Source organism: Salmo salar, chromosome ssa13, assembly GCF_905237065.1.
Source record: "Salmo salar chromosome ssa13, Ssal_v3.1, whole genome shotgun sequence".
Taxonomy (NCBI): Eukaryota; Metazoa; Chordata; class Actinopteri; order Salmoniformes; family Salmonidae; genus Salmo; species Salmo salar.
The window spans coordinates 100,150,651-100,175,277 of record NC_059454.1 but is presented as its reverse complement, the minus strand read 5'-3'; the positions used below and the strand labels follow the sequence as shown (position 1 = coordinate 100,175,277).

Here is a 24,627-nt window from a genome sequence, read left to right as displayed (position 1 = left end):
AGCCCAGGTTAAATTCTCTCTCATCAATAATGTTTTTTTTCCTCATGATTATTGTATTTATTATTATTTTATTTAAGATTTTCTGAGTGTCCCTGGTATCCCTTTCCACCCTGTTAGTTTGTTTTAATTCTCCATTTACGAAATCAACCCTTCCTACAATGACACCACATTCAGGAAGTGTTGTAATTCTCCATTTAAGAAAACAACCCCTTCCTACAATGACACCACATTCAGGAAGTGTCATCATTTCTTTGGTGGGAAAACAATGGTGCAAAGCTAAATAAATATAAACACTCAGCTTTATGTATTCTTCCATGTTTGATGTTGTTAGTATGTATGTCCCACTCATACATTTCCACCCTGCTAGGCTTAATTATAGAGAAAAATCAACAACATTTCAAAATGTTAAAATATGTTTGATAGAGAAGTTAAAATCCTGTTCAAGTGTTCAACATTATGCTAGCTCAAACTTGCTTGCTCACAGAGCTATGGCTAATTTGAACAAAGATGGCATTGACAGACATGACAGCACTGCTTCTAGCTCCTAAGCAACTTTGCAGTATTTATTTTTTGTGTGTCATTTCTTGGCCATCACTAGCCAGCTACCACCTGGTAACTCAACCCTGCACCTTAGAGGCTGCTGCCTTATGTACATGGAATCACTGGTCACTTTAATAATGAAACACTAGTCACTTTATTAATGTTTACATACTGTTTTACTCATTTCATATGTATATACTGTATTTTACTGTATTTTAGTCAATGCCACTCCGACATTGCTCGTCCTAAAATGTATATATTTCTTAATTCCATTCTATTACTTTTAGATTTATGCGTATTCTTGTGAATTGTTAGATATTACTGTAATGTTGGAGCTAGGAACACAAGCATTTCGCTACAACAGCAATAACATTTGCTAAATATGTGTATGTGACCAATAACATTTGATTTTGATTTGATTTGAATTTGGGCTCCAAATGTCCACCCTGTTAGGATTATGCAGCTGACAGGTTATAAAAAGAACCTGAAAAAAGAAACAAGTGCCTGACCTTGACCAATATGTTTTTCAATATGTCCTTTTTCTGATTAGAATGCTATTTGTCCTTTAAATATATATACTTTTTTCCTCAAAAGTTATGAGTTCCAAAAGGCACCGCATCGTAGGAATGACCCTGATATGCATTCAGAGGAGATCATTAGATGTAAAACTGTGAACCATCGTAGGAATGACCCTGATATGCATTCAGAGGAGATCATTAGATGTAAAACTGTGAACCATCGTAGGAATGACCCTGATATGCATTCAGAGGAGATCATTAGACGTAAAACTGTGAACCATCGTAGGAATGACCCTGATATGCATTCAGAGGATATCATTAGATGTAAAACTGTGAACCATCGTAGGAATGACCCTGATATGCATTCAGAGGAGATCATTAGATGTAAAACTGTGAACCATCGTAGGAATGACCCTGATATGCATTCAGAGGAGATCATTAGATGTAAAACTGTGAACCATCGTAGGAATGACCCTGATATGCATTCAGAGGAGATCATTAGATGTAAAACTGTGAACCATCGTAGGAATGACCCTGATATGCATTCAGAGGAGATCATTAGATGTAAAACTGTGAACCATCGTAGGAATGACCCTGATATGCATTCAGAGGAGATCATTAGATGTAAAACTGTGAACCATCGTAGGAATGACCCTGATATGCATTCAGAGGAGATCATTAGATGTAAAACTGTGAACCATCGTAGGAATGACCCTGATATGCATTCAGAGGAGATCATTAGATGTAAAACTGTGAACCATCGTAGGAATGACCCTGATATGCATTCAGAGGAGATCATTAGATGTAAAACTGTGAATCTATCTTTGTCTCTCTCTGTCACAAAAAATACACACAGGAATGCACACACAAACGCACCAGCTCCTCTGTGCCCATAAGGTTCTCCTTGGAGAAGGATGATGTGTAAGGCTTCTCACTGATCTTCAGAGGATTGACGAGGCTATCTACTTCACAGCTAACATCTCCAGCCTGCAGAACAACAAGAGGGCAACAGTCAATCTCTTTAAAATATAACTAAGTCCATCAGAAAGGTAATTCTTGCCAGATTCTCCCCATCAAACCTCGGATTTGAACCAGCAACCCTGGGCCATGCCTAGTTATTTAGAGACAGGTTGACTGGTTATTTTTACTCACAGGTGCAGTGTTGACTCCTGTCACATACAGTAATGGGTTGCCTCCTGCTGTATAGCTGGGCAATGAGACTGTGAGGTAGGCAATATTCACTGGGAAATTCCCTGTAGAAACCTGAACAGAAGAGAAAACACTTGTCTTACCATTTCTACCACAAGGGGGAAGTATTTTACCACAGACTGACTGACACATAATGACTGTGTACCTGTTTGTGCATTATTTCTCACCTTCAGAGAGAATTTTAACTCAGGGCCGATGTCATTGAAAGTATTCACTGTGGTCTTCACCTCATTGTCCATGTCAACCACGTAGAAATTGAGATTTGCTTCCCTGGAGAGAGCGATCTCTGAATCATAGTGGACAGGGATGGAGATAGAGGCTTGGTTGTCTGAGGGGTTTACCTCTGTGCTGTCACTGTAATCAATCAATCAATCAATCAATCAATCAATCAATCAATCAGTCAATCAATCAGTCATGTAACAGAAGATCCATAGGACTAAGAGAGATTACTATGTGATCAACAAACAAGCAAGTTCTGTGTACTCCTACCTTAGAGCTTCAAAGCTCACGTCGGCTTCGGTCTGCAGTTGATTCAGGTTGAAGTCAAAGTTGATTACGAATGTCACCTGCAGGGAACAGATGTGTATTGTTTGTTGATCTCTGGCTGACAGGGAGAGAGAGAGACCTATACACACGCCCATAGTTTTTCTGTTTGGCGTCAGGTCTTACCTCCTGGTTCTTCCTTAAAGCTGGGTATCCCACCTGGCACGAGAGGCTACGAGTCTCTCGGGTGGAGCTACACTTCACCTCTGTTTCATCACTCTGAAATTAATCCCACAATTTTAGGGAATGTTTACTGATAAATATGCAAATAGTCATCCTATAGTGGGTGTCATGCTAAAAATCAAAGAGGCTGATCCATACTGGAGGAGTGATGGAGGCGTAGAAGAGGTTTTTGGAGTATGTGGCCATGACTCGGGTGTTGTACGCATTCTCCTTCTTGTTGGTCACAGACACAGTAAAGGACAACCTCTTGTTCTTAAAGCTGACCAACATCTTAGATGAGCTGCAAAACACAACACTCATTTTACTCAAAAATATACAGAGGGGGGTAAGAATGAATGTTAAAACATACCTGCAGTATGTGAGTGGGACTGTTCCAGTGCTTTATAATGGAGACACTATATTATTATGGGGTGGGACTGTTCTAGTGCTTTATAATGAAGACACTATATTATTATGGGGTGGGACTGTTCCAGTGCTTTATAATGGAGACAATATATTATTATGGGGTGGGACTGTTCCAGTGCTTTATAATGAAGACACTATATTATTATGGAGTGGGACTGTTCCAGTGCTTTATAATGAAGACACTATATTATTATGGAGTGGGACTGTTCCAGTGCTTTATAATGAAGACACTATATTATTATGGGGTGGGACTGTTCCAGTGCTTTATAATGAAGACACTATATTATTATGGGGTGGGACTGTTCCAGTGCTTTATAATGAAGACACTATATTATTATGGGGTGGGACTGTTCCAGTGCTTTATAATGAAGACACTATATTATTATGGGGTGGGACTGTTCCAGTGCTTTATAATGAAGACACTATATTATTATGGGGTGGGACTGTTCCAGTGCTTTATAATGAAGACACTATATTATTATGGGGTGGGACTGTTCTAGTGCTTTATAATGAAGACACTATATTATTATGGAGTGGGACTGTTCCAGTGCTTTATAATGAAGACACTATATTATTATGGGGTGGGACTGTTCCAGTGCTTTATAATGAAGACACTATATTATTATGGGGTGGGACTGTTCTAGTGCTTTATAATGAAGACACTATATTATTATGGAGTGGGACTGTTCTAGTGCTTTATAATGAAGACACTATATTATTATGGAGTGGGACTGTTCCAGTGCTTTATAATGAAGACACTATATTATTATGGGGTGGGACTGTTCCAGTGCTTTATAATGAAGACACTATATTATTATGGGGTGGGACTGTTCCAGTGCTTTATAATGAAGACACTATATTATTATGGAGACCCTATATTATTATGGAGTGGGACTGTTCCAGTGCTTTATAATGAAGGTTTATAATGAAGACACTATATTATTATGGGGTGGGACTGTTCCAGTGCTTTATAATGGAGACACTATATTATTATGGGGTGGGACTGTTCCAGTGCTTTATAATGGAGACACTATATTATTATGGGGTGGGACTGTTCCAGTGCTTTATAATGAAGACACTATATTATTATGGGGTGGGACTGTTCCAGTGCTTTATAATGAAGACACTATATTATTATGGGGTGGAACTGTTCCAGTGCTTTATAATGAAGACACTATATTATTATGGGGTGGGACTGTTCCAGTGCTTTATAATGAAGACACTATATTATTATGGGGTGGGACTGTTCCAGTGCTTTATAATGAAGACACTATATTATTATGGGGTGGGACTGTTCCAGTGCTTTATAATGAAGACACTATATTATTATGGGGTGGGACTGTTCCAGTGCTTTATAATGAAGACACTATATTATTATGGGGTGGGACTGTTCCAGTGCTTTATAATGAAGACACTATATTATTATGGGGTGGGACTGTTCCAGTGCTTTATAATTTATAATGAAGACACTATATTATTATGGGGTGGGACTGTTCCAGTGCTTTTATAATGAAGACACTATATTATTATGGGGTGGGACTGTTCCAGTGCTTTATAATGAAGACACTATATTATTATGGAGTGGGACTGTTCCAGTGCTTTATAATGGAGACACTATATTATTATGGGGTGGGACTGTTCCAGTGCTTTATAATGGAGACACTATATTATTATGGGGTGGGACTGTTCCAGTGCTTTATAATGAAGACACTATATTATTATGGGGTGGGACTGTTCCAGTGCTTTATAATGAAGACACTATATTATTATGGAGTGGGACTGTTCCAGTGCTTTATAATGAAGACACTATATTATTATGGAGTGGGACTGTTCCAGTGCAATTTATAATGAAGACACTATATTATTATGGGGTGGGACTGTTCCAGTGCTTTATAATGAAGACACTATATTATTATGGGGTGGGACTGTTCCAGTGCTTTATAATGAAGACACTATATTATTATGGGGTGGGACTGTTCCAGTGCTTTATAATGGAGACACTATATTATTATGGGGTGGGACTGTTCCAGTGCTTTATAATGAAGACACTATATTATGATGGGGTGGGACTGTTCCAGTGCTTTATAATGAAGACACTATATTATTATGGGGTGGGACTGTTCCAGTGCTTTATAATGAAGACACTATATTATTATGGGGTGGGACTGTTCCAGTGCTTTATAATGAAGACACTATATTATTATGGGGTGGGACTGTTCCAGTGCTTTATAATGAAGACACTATATTATTATGGGGTGGGACTGTTCCAGTGCTTTATAATGAAGACACTATATTATTATGGGGTGGGACTGTTCCAGTGCTTTATAATGAAGACACTATATTATTATGGGGTGGGACTGTTCCAGTGCTTTATAATGAAGACACTATATTATTATGGGGTGGGACTGTTCCAGTGCTTTATAATGAAGACACTATATTATTATGGGGTGGGACTGTTCCAGTGCTTTATAATGAAGACACTATATTATTATGGGGTGGGACTGTTCCAGTGCTTTATAATGAAGACACTATATTATTATGGGGTGGGACTGTTCCAGTGCTTTATAATGAAGACACTATATTATTATGGGGTGGGACTGTTCCAGTGCTTTATAATGAAGACACTATATTATTATGGGGTGGGACTGTTCCAGTGCTTTATAATGAAGACACTATATTATTATGGGGTGGGACTGTTCCAGTGCTTTATAATGAAGACACTATATTATTATGGGGTGGGACTGTTCCAGTGCTTTATAATGAAGACACTATATTATTATGGGGTGGGACTGTTCCAGTGCTTTATAATGAAGACACTATATTATTATGGGGTGGGACTGTTCCAGTGCTTTATAATGAAGACACTATATTATTATGGGGTGGGACTGTTCCAGTGCTTTATAATGAAGACACTATATTATTATGGGGTGGGACTGTTCCAGTGCTTTATAATGAAGACACTATATTATTATGGGGTGGGACTGTTCCAGTGCTTTATAATGAAGACACTATATTATTATGGGGTGGGACTGTTCCAGTGCTTTATAATGAAGACACTATATTATTATGGGGTGGGACTGTTCCAGTGCTTTATAATGAAGACACTATATTATTATGGGGTGGGACTGTTCCAGTGCTTTATAATGAAGACACTATATTATTATGGGGTGGGACTGTTCCAGTGCTTTATAATGAAGACACTATATTATTATGGGGTGGGACTGTTCCAGTGCTTTATAATGAAGACACTATATTATTATGGGGTGGGACTGTTCCAGTGCTTTATAATGAAGACACTATATTATTATGGGGTGGGACTGTTCCAGTGCTTTATAATGAAGACACTATATTATTATGGGGTGGGACTGTTCCAGTGCTTTATAATGAAGACACTATATTATTATGGGGTGGGACTGTTCCAGTGCTTTATAATGAAGACACTATATTATTATGGGGTGGGACTGTTCCAGTGCTTTATAATGAAGACACTATATTATTATGGGGTGGGACTGTTCCAGTGCTTTATAATGAAGACACTATATTATTATGGGGTGGGACTGTTCCAGTGCTTTATAATGAAGACACTATATTATTATGGGGTGGGACTGTTCCAGTGCTTTATAATGAAGACACTATATTATTATGGGGTGGGACTGTTCCAGTGCTTTATAATGAAGACACTATATTATTATGGGGTGGGACTGTTCCAGTGCTTTATAATGAAGACACTATATTATTATGGGGTGGGACTGTTCCAGTGCTTTATAATGAAGACACTATATTATTATGGGGTGGGACTGTTCCAGTGCTTTATAATGAAGACACTATATTATTATGGGGTGGGACTGTTCCAGTGCTTTATAATGAAGACACTATATTATTATGGGGTGGGACTGTTCCAGTGCTTTATAATGAAGACACTATATTATTATGGGGTGGGACTGTTCCAGTGCTTTATAATGAAGACACTATATTATTATGGGGTGGGACTGTTCCAGTGCAGAAGTTTATAATGAAGACACTATATTATTATGGGGTGGGACTGTTCCAGTGCTTTATAATGAAGACACTATATTATTATGGGGTGGGACTGTTCCAGTGCTTTATAATGAAGACACTATATTATTATGGGGTGGGACTGTTCCAGTGCTTTATAATGAAGACACTATATTATTATGGGGTGGGACTGTTCCAGTGCTTTATAATGAAGACACTATATTATTATGGGGTGGGACTGTTCCAGTGCTTTATAATGAAGACACTATATTATTATGGGGTGGGACTGTTCCAGTGCTTTATAATGAAGACACTATATTATTATGGGGTGGGACTGTTCCAGTGCTTTATAATGAAGGTTTATAATGAAGACACTATATTATTATGGGGTGGGACTGTTCCAGTGCTTTATAATGAAGACACTATATTATTATGGGGTGGGACTGTTCCAGTGCTTTATAATGAAGACACTATATTATTATGGGGTGGGACTGTTCCAGTGCTTTATAATGAAGACACTATATTATTATGGGGTGGGACTGTTCCAGTGCTTTATAATGAAGACACTATATTATTATGGGGTGGGACTGTTCCAGTGCTTTATAATGAAGACACTATATTATTATGGGGTGGGACTGTTCCAGTGCTTTATAATGAAGACACTATATTATTATGGGGTGGGACTGTTCCAGTGCTTTATAATGAAGACACTATATTATTATGGGGTGGGACTGTTCCAGTGCTTTATAATGAAGACACTATATTATTATGGGGTGGGACTGTTCCAGTGCTTTATAATGAAGACACTATATTATTATGGGGTGGGACTGTTCCAGTGCTTTATAATGAAGACACTATATTATTATGGGGTGGGACTGTTCCAGTGCTTTATAATGAAGACACTATATTATTATGGGGTGGGACTGTTCCAGTGCTTTATAATGAAGACACTATATTATTATGGGGTGGGACTGTTCCAGTGCTTTATAATGAAGACACTATATTATTATGGGGTGGGACTGTTCCAGTGCTTTATAATGAAGACACTATATTATTATGGGGTGGGACTGTTCCAGTGCTTTATAATGAAGACACTATATTATTATGGGGTGGGACTGTTCCAGTGCTTTATAATGAAGACACTATATTATTATGGGGTGGGACTGTTCCAGTGCTTTATAATGAAGACACTATATTATTATGGGGTGGGACTGTTCCAGTGCTTTATAATGAAGACACTATATTATTATGGGGTGGGACTGTTCCAGTGCTTTATAATGAAGACACTATATTATTATGGGGTGGGACTGTTCCAGTGCTTTATAATGAAGACACTATATTATTATGGGGTGGGACTGTTCCAGTGCTTTATAATGAAGACACTATATTATTATGGGGTGGGACTGTTCCAGTGCTTTATAATGAAGACACTATATTATTATGGGGTGGGACTGTTCCAGTGCTTTATAATGAAGACACTATATTATTATGGGGTGGGACTGTTCCAGTGCTTTATAATGAAGACACTATATTATTATGGGGTGGGACTGTTCCAGTGCTTTATAATGAAGACACTATATTATTATGGGGTGGGACTGTTCCAGTGCTTTATAATGAAGACACTATATTATTATGGGGTGGGACTGTTCCAGTGCTTTATAATGAAGACACTATATTATTATGGGGTGGGACTGTTCCAGTGCTTTATAATGAAGACACTATATTATTATGGGGTGGGACTGTTCCAGTGCTTTATAATGAAGACACTATATTATTATGGGGTGGGACTGTTCCAGTGCTTTATAATGAAGACACTATATTATTATGGGGTGGGACTGTTCCAGTGCTTTATAATGAAGACACTATATTATTATGGGGTGGGACTGTTCCAGTGCTTTATAATGAAGACACTATATTATTATGGGGTGGGACTGTTCCAGTGCTTTATAATGAAGACACTATATTATTATGGGGTGGGACTGTTCCAGTGCTTTATAATGAAGACACTATATTATTATGGGGTGGGACTGTTCCAGTGCTTTATAATGAAGACACTATATTATTATGGGGTGGGACTGTTCCAGTGCTTTATAATGAAGACACTATATTATTATGGGGTGGGACTGTTCCAGTGCTTTATAATGAAGACACTATATTATTATGGGGTGGGACTGTTCCAGTGCTTTATAATGAAGACACTATATTATTATGGGGTGGGACTGTTCCAGTGCTTTATAATGAAGACACTATATTATTATGGGGTGGGACTGTTCCAGTGCTTTATAATGAAGACACTATATTATTATGGGGTGGGACTGTTCCAGTGCTTTATAATGAAGACACTATATTATTATGGGGTGGGACTGTTCCAGTGCTTTATAATGAAGACACTATATTATTATGGGGTGGGACTGTTCCAGTGCTTTATAATGAAGACACTATATTATTATGGGGTGGGACTGTTCCAGTGCTTTATAATGAAGACACTATATTATTATGGGGTGGGACTGTTCCAGTGCTTTATAATGAAGACACTATATTATTATGGGGTGGGACTGTTCCAGTGCTTTATAATGAAGACACTATATTATTATGGGGTGGGACTGTTCCAGTGCTTTATAATGAAGACACTATATTATTATGGGGTGGGACTGTTCCAGTGCTTTATAATGAAGACACTATATTATTATGGGGTGGGACTGTTCCAGTGCTTTATAATGAAGACACTATATTATTATGGGGTGGGACTGTTCCAGTGCTTTATAATGAAGACACTATATTATTATGGGGTGGGACTGTTCCAGTGCTTTATAATGAAGACACTATATTATTATGGGGTGGGACTGTTCCAGTGCTTTATAATGAAGACACTATATTATTATGGGGTGGGACTGTTCCAGTGCTTTATAATGAAGACACTATATTATTATGGGGTGGGACTGTTCCAGTGCTTTATAATGAAGACACTATATTATTATGGGGTGGGACTGTTCCAGTGCTTTATAATGAAGACACTATATTATTATGGGGTGGGACTGTTCCAGTGCTTTATAATGAAGACACTATATTATTATGGGGTGGGACTGTTCCAGTGCTTTATAATGAAGACACTATATTATTATGGGGTGGGACTGTTCCAGTGCTTTATAATGAAGACACTATATTATTATGGGGTGGGACTGTTCCAGTGCTTTATAATGAAGACACTATATTATTATGGGGTGGGACTGTTCCAGTGCTTTATAATGAAGACACTATATTATTATGGGGTGGGACTGTTCCAGTGCTTTATAATGAAGACACTATATTATTATGGGGTGGGACTGTTCCAGTGCTTTATAATGAAGACACTATATTATTATGGGGTGGGACTGTTCCAGTGCTTTATAATGAAGACACTATATTATTATGGGGTGGGACTGTTCCAGTGCTTTATAATGAAGACACTATATTATTATGGGGTGGGACTGTTCCAGTGCTTTATAATGAAGACACTATATTATTATGGGGTGGGACTGTTCCAGTGCTTTATAATGAAGACACTATATTATTATGGGGTGGGACTGTTCCAGTGCTTTATAATGAAGACACTATATTATTATGGGGTGGGACTGTTCCAGTGCTTTATAATGAAGACACTATATTATTATGGGGTGGGACTGTTCCAGTGCTTTATAATGAAGACACTATATTATTATGGGGTGGGACTGTTCCAGTGCTTTATAATGAAGACACTATATTATTATGGGGTGGGACTGTTCCAGTGCTTTATAATGAAGACACTATATTATTATGGGGTGGGACTGTTCCAGTGCTTTATAATGAAGACACTATATTATTATGGGGTGGGACTGTTCCAGTGCTTTATAATGAAGACACTATATTATTATGGGGTGGGACTGTTCCAGTGCTTTATAATGAAGACACTATATTATTATGGGGTGGGACTGTTCCAGTGCTTTATAATGAAGACACTATATTATTATGGGGTGGGACTGTTCCAGTGCTTTATAATGAAGACACTATATTATTATGGGGTGGGACTGTTCCAGTGCTTTATAATGAAGACACTATATTATTATGGGGTGGGACTGTTCCAGTGCTTTATAATGAAGACACTATATTATTATGGGGTGGGACTGTTCCAGTGCTTTATAATGAAGACACTATATTATTATGGGGTGGGACTGTTCCAGTGCTTTATAATGAAGACACTATATTATTATGGGGTGGGACTGTTCCAGTGCTTTATAATGAAGACACTATATTATTATGGGGTGGGACTGTTCCAGTGCTTTATAATGAAGACACTATATTATTATGGGGTGGGACTGTTCCAGTGCTTTATAATGAAGACACTATATTATTATGGGGTGGGACTGTTCCAGTGCTTTATAATGAAGACACTATATTATTATGGGGTGGGACTGTTCCAGTGCTTTATAATGAAGACACTATATTATTATGGGGTGGGACTGTTCCAGTGCTTTATAATGAAGACACTATATTATTATGGGGTGGGACTGTTCCAGTGCTTTATAATGAAGACACTATATTATTATGGGGTGGGACTGTTCCAGTGCTTTATAATGAAGACACTATATTATTATGGGGTGGGACTGTTCCAGTGCTTTATAATGAAGACACTATATTATTATGGGGTGGGACTGTTCCAGTGCTTTATAATGAAGACACTATATTATTATGGGGTGGGACTGTTCCAGTGCTTTATAATGAAGACACTATATTATTATGGGGTGGGACTGTTCCAGTGCTTTATAATGAAGACACTATATTATTATGGGGTGGGACTGTTCCAGTGCTTTATAATGAAGACACTATATTATTATGGGGTGGGACTGTTCCAGTGCTTTATAATGAAGACACTATATTATTATGGGGTGGGACTGTTCCAGTGCTTTATAATGAAGACACTATATTATTATGGGGTGGGACTGTTCCAGTGCTTTATAATGAAGACACTATATTATTATGGGGTGGGACTGTTCCAGTGCTTTATAATGAAGACACTATATTATTATGGGGTGGGACTGTTCCAGTGCTTTATAATGAAGACACTATATTATTATGGGGTGGGACTGTTCCAGTGCTTTATAATGAAGACACTATATTATTATGGGGTGGGACTGTTCCAGTGCTTTATAATGAAGACACTATATTATTATGGGGTGGGACTGTTCCAGTGCTTTATAATGAAGACACTATATTATTATGGGGTGGGACTGTTCCAGTGCTTTATAATGAAGACACTATATTATTATGGGGTGGGACTGTTCCAGTGCTTTATAATGAAGACACTATATTATTATGGGGTGGGACTGTTCCAGTGCTTTATAATGAAGACACTATATTATTATGGGGTGGGACTGTTCCAGTGCTTTATAATGAAGACACTATATTATTATGGGGTGGGACTGTTCCAGTGCTTTATAATGAAGACACTATATTATTATGGGGTGGGACTGTTCCAGTGCTTTATAATGAAGACACTATATTATTATGGGGTGGGACTGTTCCAGTGCTTTATAATGAAGACACTATATTATTATGGGGTGGGACTGTTCCAGTGCTTTATAATGAAGACACTATATTATTATGGGGTGGGACTGTTCCAGTGCTTTATAATGAAGACACTATATTATTATGGGGTGGGACTGTTCCAGTGCTTTATAATGAAGACACTATATTATTATGGGGTGGGACTGTTCCAGTGCTTTATAATGAAGACACTATATTATTATGGGGTGGGACTGTTCCAGTGCTTTATAATGAAGACACTATATTATTATGGGGTGGGACTGTTCCAGTGCTTTATAATGAAGACACTATATTATTATGGGGTGGGACTGTTCCAGTGCTTTATAATGAAGACACTATATTATTATGGGGTGGGACTGTTCCAGTGCTTTATAATGAAGACACTATATTATTATGGGGTGGGACTGTTCCAGTGCTTTATAATGAAGACACTATATTATTATGGGGTGGGACTGTTCCAGTGCTTTATAATGAAGACACTATATTATTATGGGGTGGGACTGTTCCAGTGCTTTATAATGAAGACACTATATTATTATGGGGTGGGACTGTTCCAGTGCTTTATAATGAAGACACTATATTATTATGGGGTGGGACTGTTCCAGTGCTTTATAATGAAGACACTATATTATTATGGGGTGGGACTGTTCCAGTGCTTTATAATGAAGACACTATATTATTATGGGGTGGGACTGTTCCAGTGCTTTATAATGAAGACACTATATTATTATGGGGTGGGACTGTTCCAGTGCTTTATAATGAAGACACTATATTATTATGGGGTGGGACTGTTCCAGTGCTTTATAATGAAGACACTATATTATTATGGGGTGGGACTGTTCCAGTGCTTTATAATGAAGACACTATATTATTATGGGGTGGGACTGTTCCAGTGCTTTATAATGAAGACACTATATTATTATGGGGTGGGACTGTTCCAGTGCTTTATAATGAAGACACTATATTATTATGGGGTGGGACTGTTCCAGTGCTTTATAATGAAGACACTATATTATTATGGGGTGGGACTGTTCCAGTGCTTTATAATGAAGACACTATATTATTATGGGGTGGGACTGTTCCAGTGCTTTATAATGAAGACACTATATTATTATGGGGTGGGACTGTTCCAGTGCTTTATAATGAAGACACTATATTATTATGGGGTGGGACTGTTCCAGTGCTTTATAATGAAGACACTATATTATTATGGGGTGGGACTGTTCCAGTGCTTTATAATGAAGACACTATATTATTATGGGGTGGGACTGTTCCAGTGCTTTATAATGAAGACACTATATTATTATGGGGTGGGACTGTTCCAGTGCTTTATAATGAAGACACTATATTATTATGGGGTGGGACTGTTCCAGTGCTTTATAATGAAGACACTATATTATTATGGGGTGGGACTGTTCCAGTGCTTTATAATGAAGACACTATATTATTATGGGGTGGGACTGTTCCAGTGCTTTATAATGAAGACACTATATTATTATGGGGTGGGACTGTTCCAGTGCTTTATAATGAAGACACTATATTATTATGGGGTGGGACTGTTCCAGTGCTTTATAATGAAGACACTATATTATTATGGGGTGGGACTGTTCCAGTGCTTTATAATGAAGACACTATATTATTATGGGGTGGGACTGTTCCAGTGCTTTATAATGAAGACACTATATTATTATGGGGTGGGACTGTTCCAGTGCTTTATAATGAAGACACTATATTATTATGGGGTGGGACTGTTCCAGTGCTTTATAATGAAGACACTATATTATTATGGGGTGGGACTGTTCCAGTGCTTTATAATGAAGACACTATATTATTATGGGGTGGGACTGTTCCAGTGCTTTATAATGAAGACACTATATTATTATGGGGTGGGACTGTTCCAGTGCTTTATAATGAAGACACTATATTATTATGGGGTGGGACTGTTCCAGTGCTTTATAATGAAGACACTATATTATTATGGGGTGGGACTGTTCCAGTGCTTTATAATGAAGACACTATATTATTATGGGGTGGGACTGTTCCAGTGCTTTATAATGAAGACACTATATTATTATGGGGTGGGACTGTTCCAGTGCTTTATAATGAAGACACTATATTATTATGGGGTGGGACTGTTCCAGTGCTTTATAATGAAGACACTATATTATTATGGGGTGGGACTGTTCCAGTGCTTTATAATGAAGACACTATATTATTATGGGGTGGGACTGTTCCAGTGCTTTATAATGAAGACACTATATTATTATGGGGTGGGACTGTTCCAGTGCTTTATAATGAAGACACTATATTATTATGGGGTGGGACTGTTCCAGTGCTTTATAATGAAGACACTATATTATTATGGGGTGGGACTGTTCCAGTGCTTTATAATGAAGACACTATATTATTATGGGGTGGGACTGTTCCAGTGCTTTATAATGAAGACACTATATTATTATGGGGTGGGACTGTTCCAGTGCTTTATAATGAAGACACTATATTATTATGGGGTGGGACTGTTCCAGTGCTTTATAATGAAGACACTATATTATTATGGGGTGGGACTGTTCCAGTGCTTTATAATGAAGACACTATATTATTATGGGGTGGGACTGTTCCAGTGCTTTATAATGAAGACACTATATTATTATGGGGTGGGACTGTTCCAGTGCTTTATAATGAAGACACTATATTATTATGGGGTGGGACTGTTCCAGTGCTTTATAATGAAGACACTATATTATTATGGGGTGGGACTGTTCCAGTGCTTTATAATGGAGACACTATATTATTATGGGGTGGGACTGTTCCAGTGCTTTATAATGAAGACACTATATTATTATGGGGTGGGACTGTTCCAGTGCTTTATAATGAAGACACTATATTATTATGGGGTGGGACTGTTCCAGTGCTTTATAATGAAGACACTATATTATTATGGGGTGGGACTGTTCCAGTGCTTTATAATGAAGACACTATATTATTATGGGGTGGGACTGTTCCAGTGCTTTATAATGAAGACACTATATTATTATGGGGTGGGACTGTTCCAGTGCTTTATAATGAAGACACTATATTATTATGGGGTGGGACTGTTCCAGTGCTTTATAATGAAGACACTATATTATTATGGGGTGGGACTGTTCCAGTGCTTTATAATGAAGACACTATATTATTATGGGGTGGGACTGTTCCAGTGCTTTATAATGAAGACACTATATTATTATGGGGTGGGACTGTTCCAGTGCTTTATAATGAAGACACTATATTATTATGGGGTGGGACTGTTCCAGTGCTTTATAATGAAGACACTATATTATTATGGGGTGGGACTGTTCCAGTGCTTTATAATGAAGACACTATATTATTATGGGGTGGGACTGTTCCAGTGCTTTATAATGAAGACACTATATTATTATGGGGTGGGACTGTTCCAGTGCTTTATAATGAAGACACTATATTATTATGGGGTGGGACTGTTCCAGTGCTTTATAATGAAGACACTATATTATTATGGGGTGGGACTGTTCCAGTGCTTTATAATGAAGACACTATATTATTATGGGGTGGGACTGTTCCAGTGCTTTATAATGAAGACACTATATTATTATGGGGTGGGACTGTTCCAGTGCTTTATAATGAAGACACTATATTATTATGGGGTGGGACTGTTCCAGTGCTTTATAATGAAGACACTATATTATTATGGGGTGGGACTGTTCCAGTGCTTTATAATGAAGACACTATATTATTATGGGGTGGGACTGTTCCAGTGCTTTATAATGAAGACACTATATTATTATGGGGTGGGACTGTTCCAGTGCTTTATAATGAAGACACTATATTATTATGGGGTGGGACTGTTCCAGTGCTTTATAATGAAGACACTATATTATTATGGGGTGGGACTGTTCCAGTGCTTTATAATGAAGACACTATATTATTATGGGGTGGGACTGTTCCAGTGCTTTATAATGAAGACACTATATTATTATGGGGTGGGACTGTTCCAGTGCTTTATAATGAAGACACTATATTATTATGGGGTGGGACTGTTCCAGTGCTTTATAATGAAGACACTATATTATTATGGGGTGGGACTGTTCCAGTGCTTTATAATGAAGACACTATATTATTATGGGGTGGGACTGTTCCAGTGCTTTATAATGAAGACACTATATTATTATGGGGTGGGACTGTTCCAGTGCTTTATAATGAAGACACTATATTATTATGGGGTGGGACTGTTCCAGTGCTTTATAATGAAGACACTATATTATTATGGGGTGGGACTGTTCCAGTGCTTTATAATGAAGACACTATATTATTATGGGGTGGGACTGTTCCAGTGCTTTATAATGAAGACACTATATTATTATGGGGTGGGACTGTTCCAGTGCTTTATAATGAAGACACTATATTATTATGGGGTGGGACTGTTCCAGTGCTTTATAATGAAGACACTATATTATTATGGGGTGGGACTGTTCCAGTGCTTTATAATGAAGACACTATATTATTATGGGGTGGGACTGTTCCAGTGCTTTATAATGAAGACACTATATTATTATGGGGTGGGACTGTTCCAGTGCTTTATAATGAAGACACTATATTATTATGGGGTGGGACTGTTCCAGTGCTTTATAATGAAGACACTATATTATTATGGGGTGGGACTGTTCCAGTGCTTTATAATGAAGACACTATATTATTATGGGGTGGGACTGTTCCAGTGCTTTATAATGGAGACACTATATTATTATGGGGTGGGACTGTTCCAGTGCTTTATAATGGAGACACTATATTATTATGGGGTGGGACTGTTCCAGTGCTTTATAATGAAGACACTATATTATTATGGGGTGGGACTGTTCCAGTGCTTTATAATGAAGACACTATATTATTATGGGGTGGGACTGTTCCAGTGCTTTATAATGAAGACACTATATTATTATGGGGTGGGACTGTTCCAGTGCTTTATAATGGAGACACTATATTATTATGGGGTGGGACTGTTCCAGTGCTTTATAATGAAGACACTATATTATTATGGGGTGGGACTGTTCCAGTGCTTTATAATGAAGACACTATATTATTATGGGGTGGGACTGTTCCAGTGCTTTATAATGAAGACACTATATTATTATGGGGTGGGACTGTTCCAGTGCTTTATAATGAAGACACTATATTATTATGGGGTGGGACTGTTCCAGTGCTTTATAATGAAGACACTATATTATTATGGGGTGGGACTGTTCCAGTGCTTTATAATGAAGACACTATATTATTATGGGGTGGGACTGTTCCAGTGCTTTATAATGAAGACACTATATTATTATGGGGTGGGACTGTTCCAGTGCTTTATAATGAAGACACTATATTATTATGGGGTGGGACTGTTCCAGTGCTTTATAATGAAGACACTATATTATTATGGGGTGGGACTGTTCCAGTGCTTTATAATGAAGACACTATATTATTATGGGGTGGGACTGTTCCAGTGCTTTATAATGAAGACACTATATTATTATGGGGTGGGACTGTTCCAGTGCTTTATAATGGAGACACTATATTATTATGGGGTGGAACTGTTCCAGTCCTTTATAATGAAGACACTATATTATTATGGGGTGGAACTGTTCTAGTGCTTTATAATGAAGACACTATATTATTATGGGGTGGGACTGTTCCAGTGCTTTATAATGAAGACACTATATTATTATGGGGTGGGACTGTTCCAGTGCTTTATAATGGAGACACTATATTATTATGGGGTGGAACTGTTCCAGTGCTTTATAATGAAGACACTATATTATTATGGGGTGGGACTGTTCCAGTGCTTTATAATGAAGACACTATATTATTATGGGGTGGGACTGTTCCAGTGCTTTATAATGAAGACACTATATTATTATGGGGTGGGACTGTTCCAGTGCTTTATAATGAAGACACTATATTATTATGGGGTGGGACTGTTCCAGTGCTTTATAATGAAGACACTATATTATTATGGGGTGGGACTGTTCCAGTGCTTTATAATGAAGACACTATATTATTATGGGGTGGGACTGTTCCAGTGCTTTATAATGAAGACACTATATTATTATGGGGTGGGACTGTTCCAGTGCTTTATAATGAAGACACTATATTATTATGGGGTGGGACTGTTCCAGTGCTTTATAATGAAGACACTATATTATTATGGGGTGGGACTGTTCCAGTGCTTTATAATGAAGACACTATATTATTATGGGGTGGGACTGTTCCTGTGCTTTATAATGAAGACACTATATTATTATGGGGTGGGACTGTTCCAGTGCTTTATAATGAAGACACTATATTATTATGGGGTGGGACTGTTCCAGTGCTTTATAATGAAGACACTATATTATTATGGGGTGGGACTGTTCCAGTGCTTTATAATGAAGACACTATATTATTATGGGGTGGGACTGTTCCAGTGCTTTATAATGAAGACACTATATTATTATGGGGTGGGACTGTTCCAGTGCTTTATAATGAAGACACTATATTATTATGGGGTGGGACTGTTCCAGTGCTTTATAATGAAGACACTATATTATTATGGGGTGGGACTGTTCCAGTGCTTTATAATGAAGACACTATATTATTATGGGGTGGGACTGTTCCAGTGCTTTATAATGGAGACACTATATTATTATGGGGTGGGACTGTTCCAGTGCTTTATAATGAAGACACTATATTATTATGGGGTGGGACTGTTCCAGTGCTTTATAATGAAGACACTATATTATTATGGGGTGGGACTGTTCCAGTGCTTTATAATGAAGACACTATATTATTATGGGGTGGGACTGTTCCAGTGCTTTATAATGAAGACACTATATTATTATGGGGTGGGACTGTTCCAGTGCTTTATAATGAAGACACTATATTATTATGGGGTGGGACTGTTCCAGTGCTTTATAATGAAGACACTATATTATTATGGGGTGGGACTGTTCCAGTGCTTTATAATGGAGACACTATATTATTATGGGGTGGGACTGTTCCAGTGCTTTATAATGAAGACACTATATTATTATGGGGTGGGACTGTTCCAGTGCTTTATAATGAAGACACTATATTATTATGGGGTGGGACTGTTCCAGTGCTTTATAATGGAGACACTATATTATTATGGGGTGGGACTGTTCCAGTGCTTTATAATGAAGACACTATATTATTATGGGGTGGGACTGTTCCAGTGCTTTATAATGAAGACACTATATTATTATGGGGTGGGACTGTTCCAGTGCTTTATAATGAAGACACTATATTATTATGGGGTGGGACTGTTCCAGTGCTTTATAATGGAGACACTATATTATTATGGGGTGGGACTGTTCCAGTGCTTTATAATGAAGACACTATATTATTATGGGGTGGGACTGTTCCAGTGCTTTATAATGAAGACACTATATTATTATGGGGTGGGACTGTTCCAGTGCTTTATAATGAAGACACTATATTATTATGGGGTGGGACTGTTCCAGTGCTTTATAATGAAGACAATATATTATTATGGGGTGGGACTGTTCCAGTGCTTTATAATGAAGACACTATATTATTATGGGGTGGGACTGTTCCAGTGCTTTATAATGAAGACACTATATTATTATGGGGTGGGACTGTTCCAGTACTTTATAATGGAGACACTATATTATTATGGGGTGGGACTGTTCCAGTGCTTTATAATGGAGACACTATATTATTATGGGGTGGGACTGTTCTAGTGCTTTATAATGAAGACACTATATTATTATGGGGTGGGACTGTTCCAGTGCTTTATAATGAAGACACTATATTATTATGGAGTGGGACTGTTCCAGTGCTTTATAACGAAGACACTATATTATTATGGGGTGGGACTGTTCCAGTACTTTATAATGGAGACACTATATTATTATGGGGTGGGACTGTTCCAGTGCTTTATAATGAAGACACTATATTATTATGGGGTGGGACTGTTCAAGTGCTTTATAATGAAGACACTATATTATTATGGGGTGGGACTGTTCAAGTGCTTTATAATGAAGACACTATATTATTATGGAGTGGGACTGTTCCAGTGCTTTATAACGAAGACACTATATTATTATGGGGTGGGACTGTTCCAGTGCTTTATAACGAAGACACTATATTATTATGGGGTGGGACTGTTCCAGTGCTTTATAATGAAGACACTATATTATTATGGGGTGGGACTGTTCCAGTGCTTTATAATGAAGACACTATATTATTATGGGGTGGGACTGTTCCAGTGCTTTATAATGAAGACACTATATTATTATGGGGTGGGACTGTTCCAGTGCTTTATAATGAAGACACTATATTATTATGGGGTGGGACTGTTCCAGTGCTTTATAATGGAGACACTATATTATTATGGGGTGGGACTGTTCCAGTGCTTTATAATGGAGACAATATATTATTATGGGGTGGGACTGTTCCAGTGCTTTATAATGAAGACACTATATTATTATGGGGTGGAACTGTTCCAGTGCTTTATAATGAAGACACTATATTATTATGGGGTGGGACTGTTCAAGTGCTTTATAATGAAGACACTATATTATTATGGGGTGGGACTGTTCAAGTGCTTTATAATGAAGACACTATATTATTATGGAGTGGGACTGTTCCAGTGCTTTATAACGAAGACACTATATTATTATGGGGTGGGACTGTTCAAGTGCTTTATAATGAAGACACTATATTATTATGGAGTGGGACTGTTCCAGTGCTTTATAATGAAGACACTATATTATTATGGGGTGGGACTGTTCCAGTGCTTTATAATGAAGACACTATATTATTATGGGGTGGGACTGTTCCAGTGCTTTATAATGAAGACACTATATTATTATGGGGTGGGACTGTTCCAGTGCTTTATAATGAAGACACTATATTATTATGGAGTGGGACTGTTCCAGTGCTTTATAATGAAGACACTATATTATTATGGGGTGGGACTGTTCCAGTGCTTTATAATGAAGACACTATATTATTATGGGGTGGGACTGTTCCAGTGCTTTATAATGAAGACACTATATTATTATGGGGTGGGACTGTTCCAGTGCTTTATAATGAAGACACTATATTATTATGGGGTGGGACTGTTCCAGTGCTTTATAATGAAGACACTATATTATTATGGGGTGGGACTGTTCCAGTGCTTTATAATGAAGACACTATATTATTATGGGGTGGGACTGTTCCAGTGCTTTATAATGAAGACACTATATTATTATGGGGTGGGACTGTTCCAGTGCTTTATAATGAAGACACTATATTATTATGGGGTGGGACTGTTCCAGTGCTTTATAATGAAGACACTATATTATTATGGGGTGGGACTGTTCCAGTGCTTTATAATGAAGACACTATATTATTATGGGGTGGGACTGTTCCAGTGCTTTATAATGAAGACACTATATTATTATGGGGTGGGACTGTTCCAGTGCTTTATAATGAAGACACTATATTATTATGGGGTGGGACTGTTCCAGTGCTTTATAATGAAGACACTATATTATTATGGGGTGGGACTGTTCCAGTGCTTTATAATGAAGACACTATATTATTATGGGGTGGGACTGTTCCAGTGCTTTATAATGAAGACACTATATTATTATGGGGTGGGACTGTTCCAGTGCTTTATAATGAAGACACTATATTATTATGGGGTGGGACTGTTCCAGTGCTTTATAATGAAGACACTATATTATTATGGGGTGGGACTGTTCCAGTGCTTTATAATGAAGACACTATATTATTATGGGGTGGGACTGTTCCAGTGCTTTATAATGAAGACACTATATTATTATGGGGTGGGACTGTTCCAGTGCTTTATAATGAAGACACTATATTATTATGGGGTGGGACTGTTCCAGTGCTTTATAATGAAGACACTATATTATTATGGGGTGGGACTGTTCCAGTGCTTTATAATGGAGACACTATATTATTATGGGGTGGGACTGTTCCAGTGCTTTATAATGGAGACACTATATTATTATGGGGTGGGACTGTTCCAGTGCTTTATAATGAAGACACTATATTATTATGGGGTGGGACTGTTCCAGTGCTTTATAATGAAGACACTATATTATTATGGGGTGGGACTGTTCCAGTGCTTTATAATGAAGACACTATATTATTATGGGGTGGGACTGTTCCAGTGCTTTATAATGAAGACACTATATTATTATGGGGTGGGACTGTTCCAGTGCTTTATAATGAAGACACTATATTATTATGGGGTGGGACTGTTCCAGTGCTTTATAATGAAGACACTATATTATTATGGGGTGGGACTGTTCCAGTGCTTTATAATGAAGACACTATATTATTATGGGGTGGGACTGTTCCAGTGCTTTATAATGAAGACACTATATTATGATGGGGTGGGACTGTTCCAGTGCTTTATAATGAAGACACTATATTATTATGGGGTGGGACTGTTCCAGTGCTTTATAATGAAGACACTATATTATTATGGGGTGGGACTGTTCCAGTGCTTTATAATGAAGACACTATATTATTATGGGGTGGGACTGTTCCAGTGCTTTATAATGGAGACACTATATTATTATGGGGTGGGACTGTTCCAGTGCTTTATAATGAAGACACTATATTATTATGGGGTGGGACTGTTCCAGTGCTTTATAATGAAGACACTATATTATTATGGGGTGGGACTGTTCCAGTGCTTTATAATGAAGACACTATATTATTATGGGGTGGGACTGTTCCAGTGCTTTATAATGAAGACACTATATTATTATGGGGTGGGACTGTTCCAGTGCTTTATAATGAAGACACTATATTATTATGGGGTGGGACTGTTCCTGTGCTTTACAATGAAGACACTATATTATTATGGGGTGGGACTGTTCCAGTGCTTTATAATGAAGACACTATATTATTATGGGGTGGGACTGTTCCAGTGCTTTATAATGAAGACACTATATTATTATGGGGTGGGACTGTTCCAGTACTTTATAATGAAGACACTATATTATTATGGGGTGGGACTGTTCCAGTGCTTTATAATGAAGACACTATATTATTATGGGGTGGGACTGTTCCAGTGCTTTATAATGAAGACACTATATTATTATGGGGTGGGACTGTTCCAGTGCTTTATAATGAAGACACTATATTATTATGGGGTGGGACTGTTCCAGTGCTTTATAATGGAGACACTATATTATTATGGGGTGGGACTGTTCCAGTGCTTTATAATGAAGACACTATATTATTATGGGGTGGGACTGTTCCAGTGCTTTATAATGAAGACACTATATTATTATGGGGTGGGACTGTTCCAGTGCTTTATAATGAAGACACTATATTATTATGGGGTGGGACTGTTCCAGTGCTTTATAATGAAGACACTATATTATTATGGGGTGGGACTGTTCCAGTGCTTTATAATGAAGACACTATATTATTATGGAGTGGGACTGTTCCAGTGCTTTATAATGAAGACACTATATTATTATGGGGTGGGACTGTTCCAGTGCTTTATAATGAAGACAATATATTATTATGGAGTGGGACTGTTCCAGTGCTTTATAATGAAGGTTTATAATGAAGACACTATATTATTATGGGGTGGGACTGTTCCAGTGCTTTATAATGGAGA

General features: G+C 37.7%; 1 protein-coding gene across 1 annotated transcript in view; it reads right to left on the bottom strand.

The window, feature by feature from the left end:
- LOC106568399 (integrin alpha-2) overlaps positions 1–24,627 on the bottom strand; it is a 60,326-nt gene that overhangs the window by 3,125 nt on the left and 32,574 nt on the right. Inside the window, exons 20-25 of the mRNA XM_045692521.1 lie at positions 3,132–3,273; positions 2,937–3,029; positions 2,757–2,833; positions 2,435–2,621; positions 2,211–2,321; positions 1,935–2,045 (exon numbers count right to left, since the gene is read on the bottom strand). Of these exons, the coding sequence (XP_045548477.1) occupies positions 1,935–2,045; positions 2,211–2,321; positions 2,435–2,621; positions 2,757–2,833; positions 2,937–3,029; positions 3,132–3,273 (721 nt within the window). The remainder of the gene's footprint in view (positions 1–1,934; positions 2,046–2,210; positions 2,322–2,434; positions 2,622–2,756; positions 2,834–2,936; positions 3,030–3,131; positions 3,274–24,627) is intronic.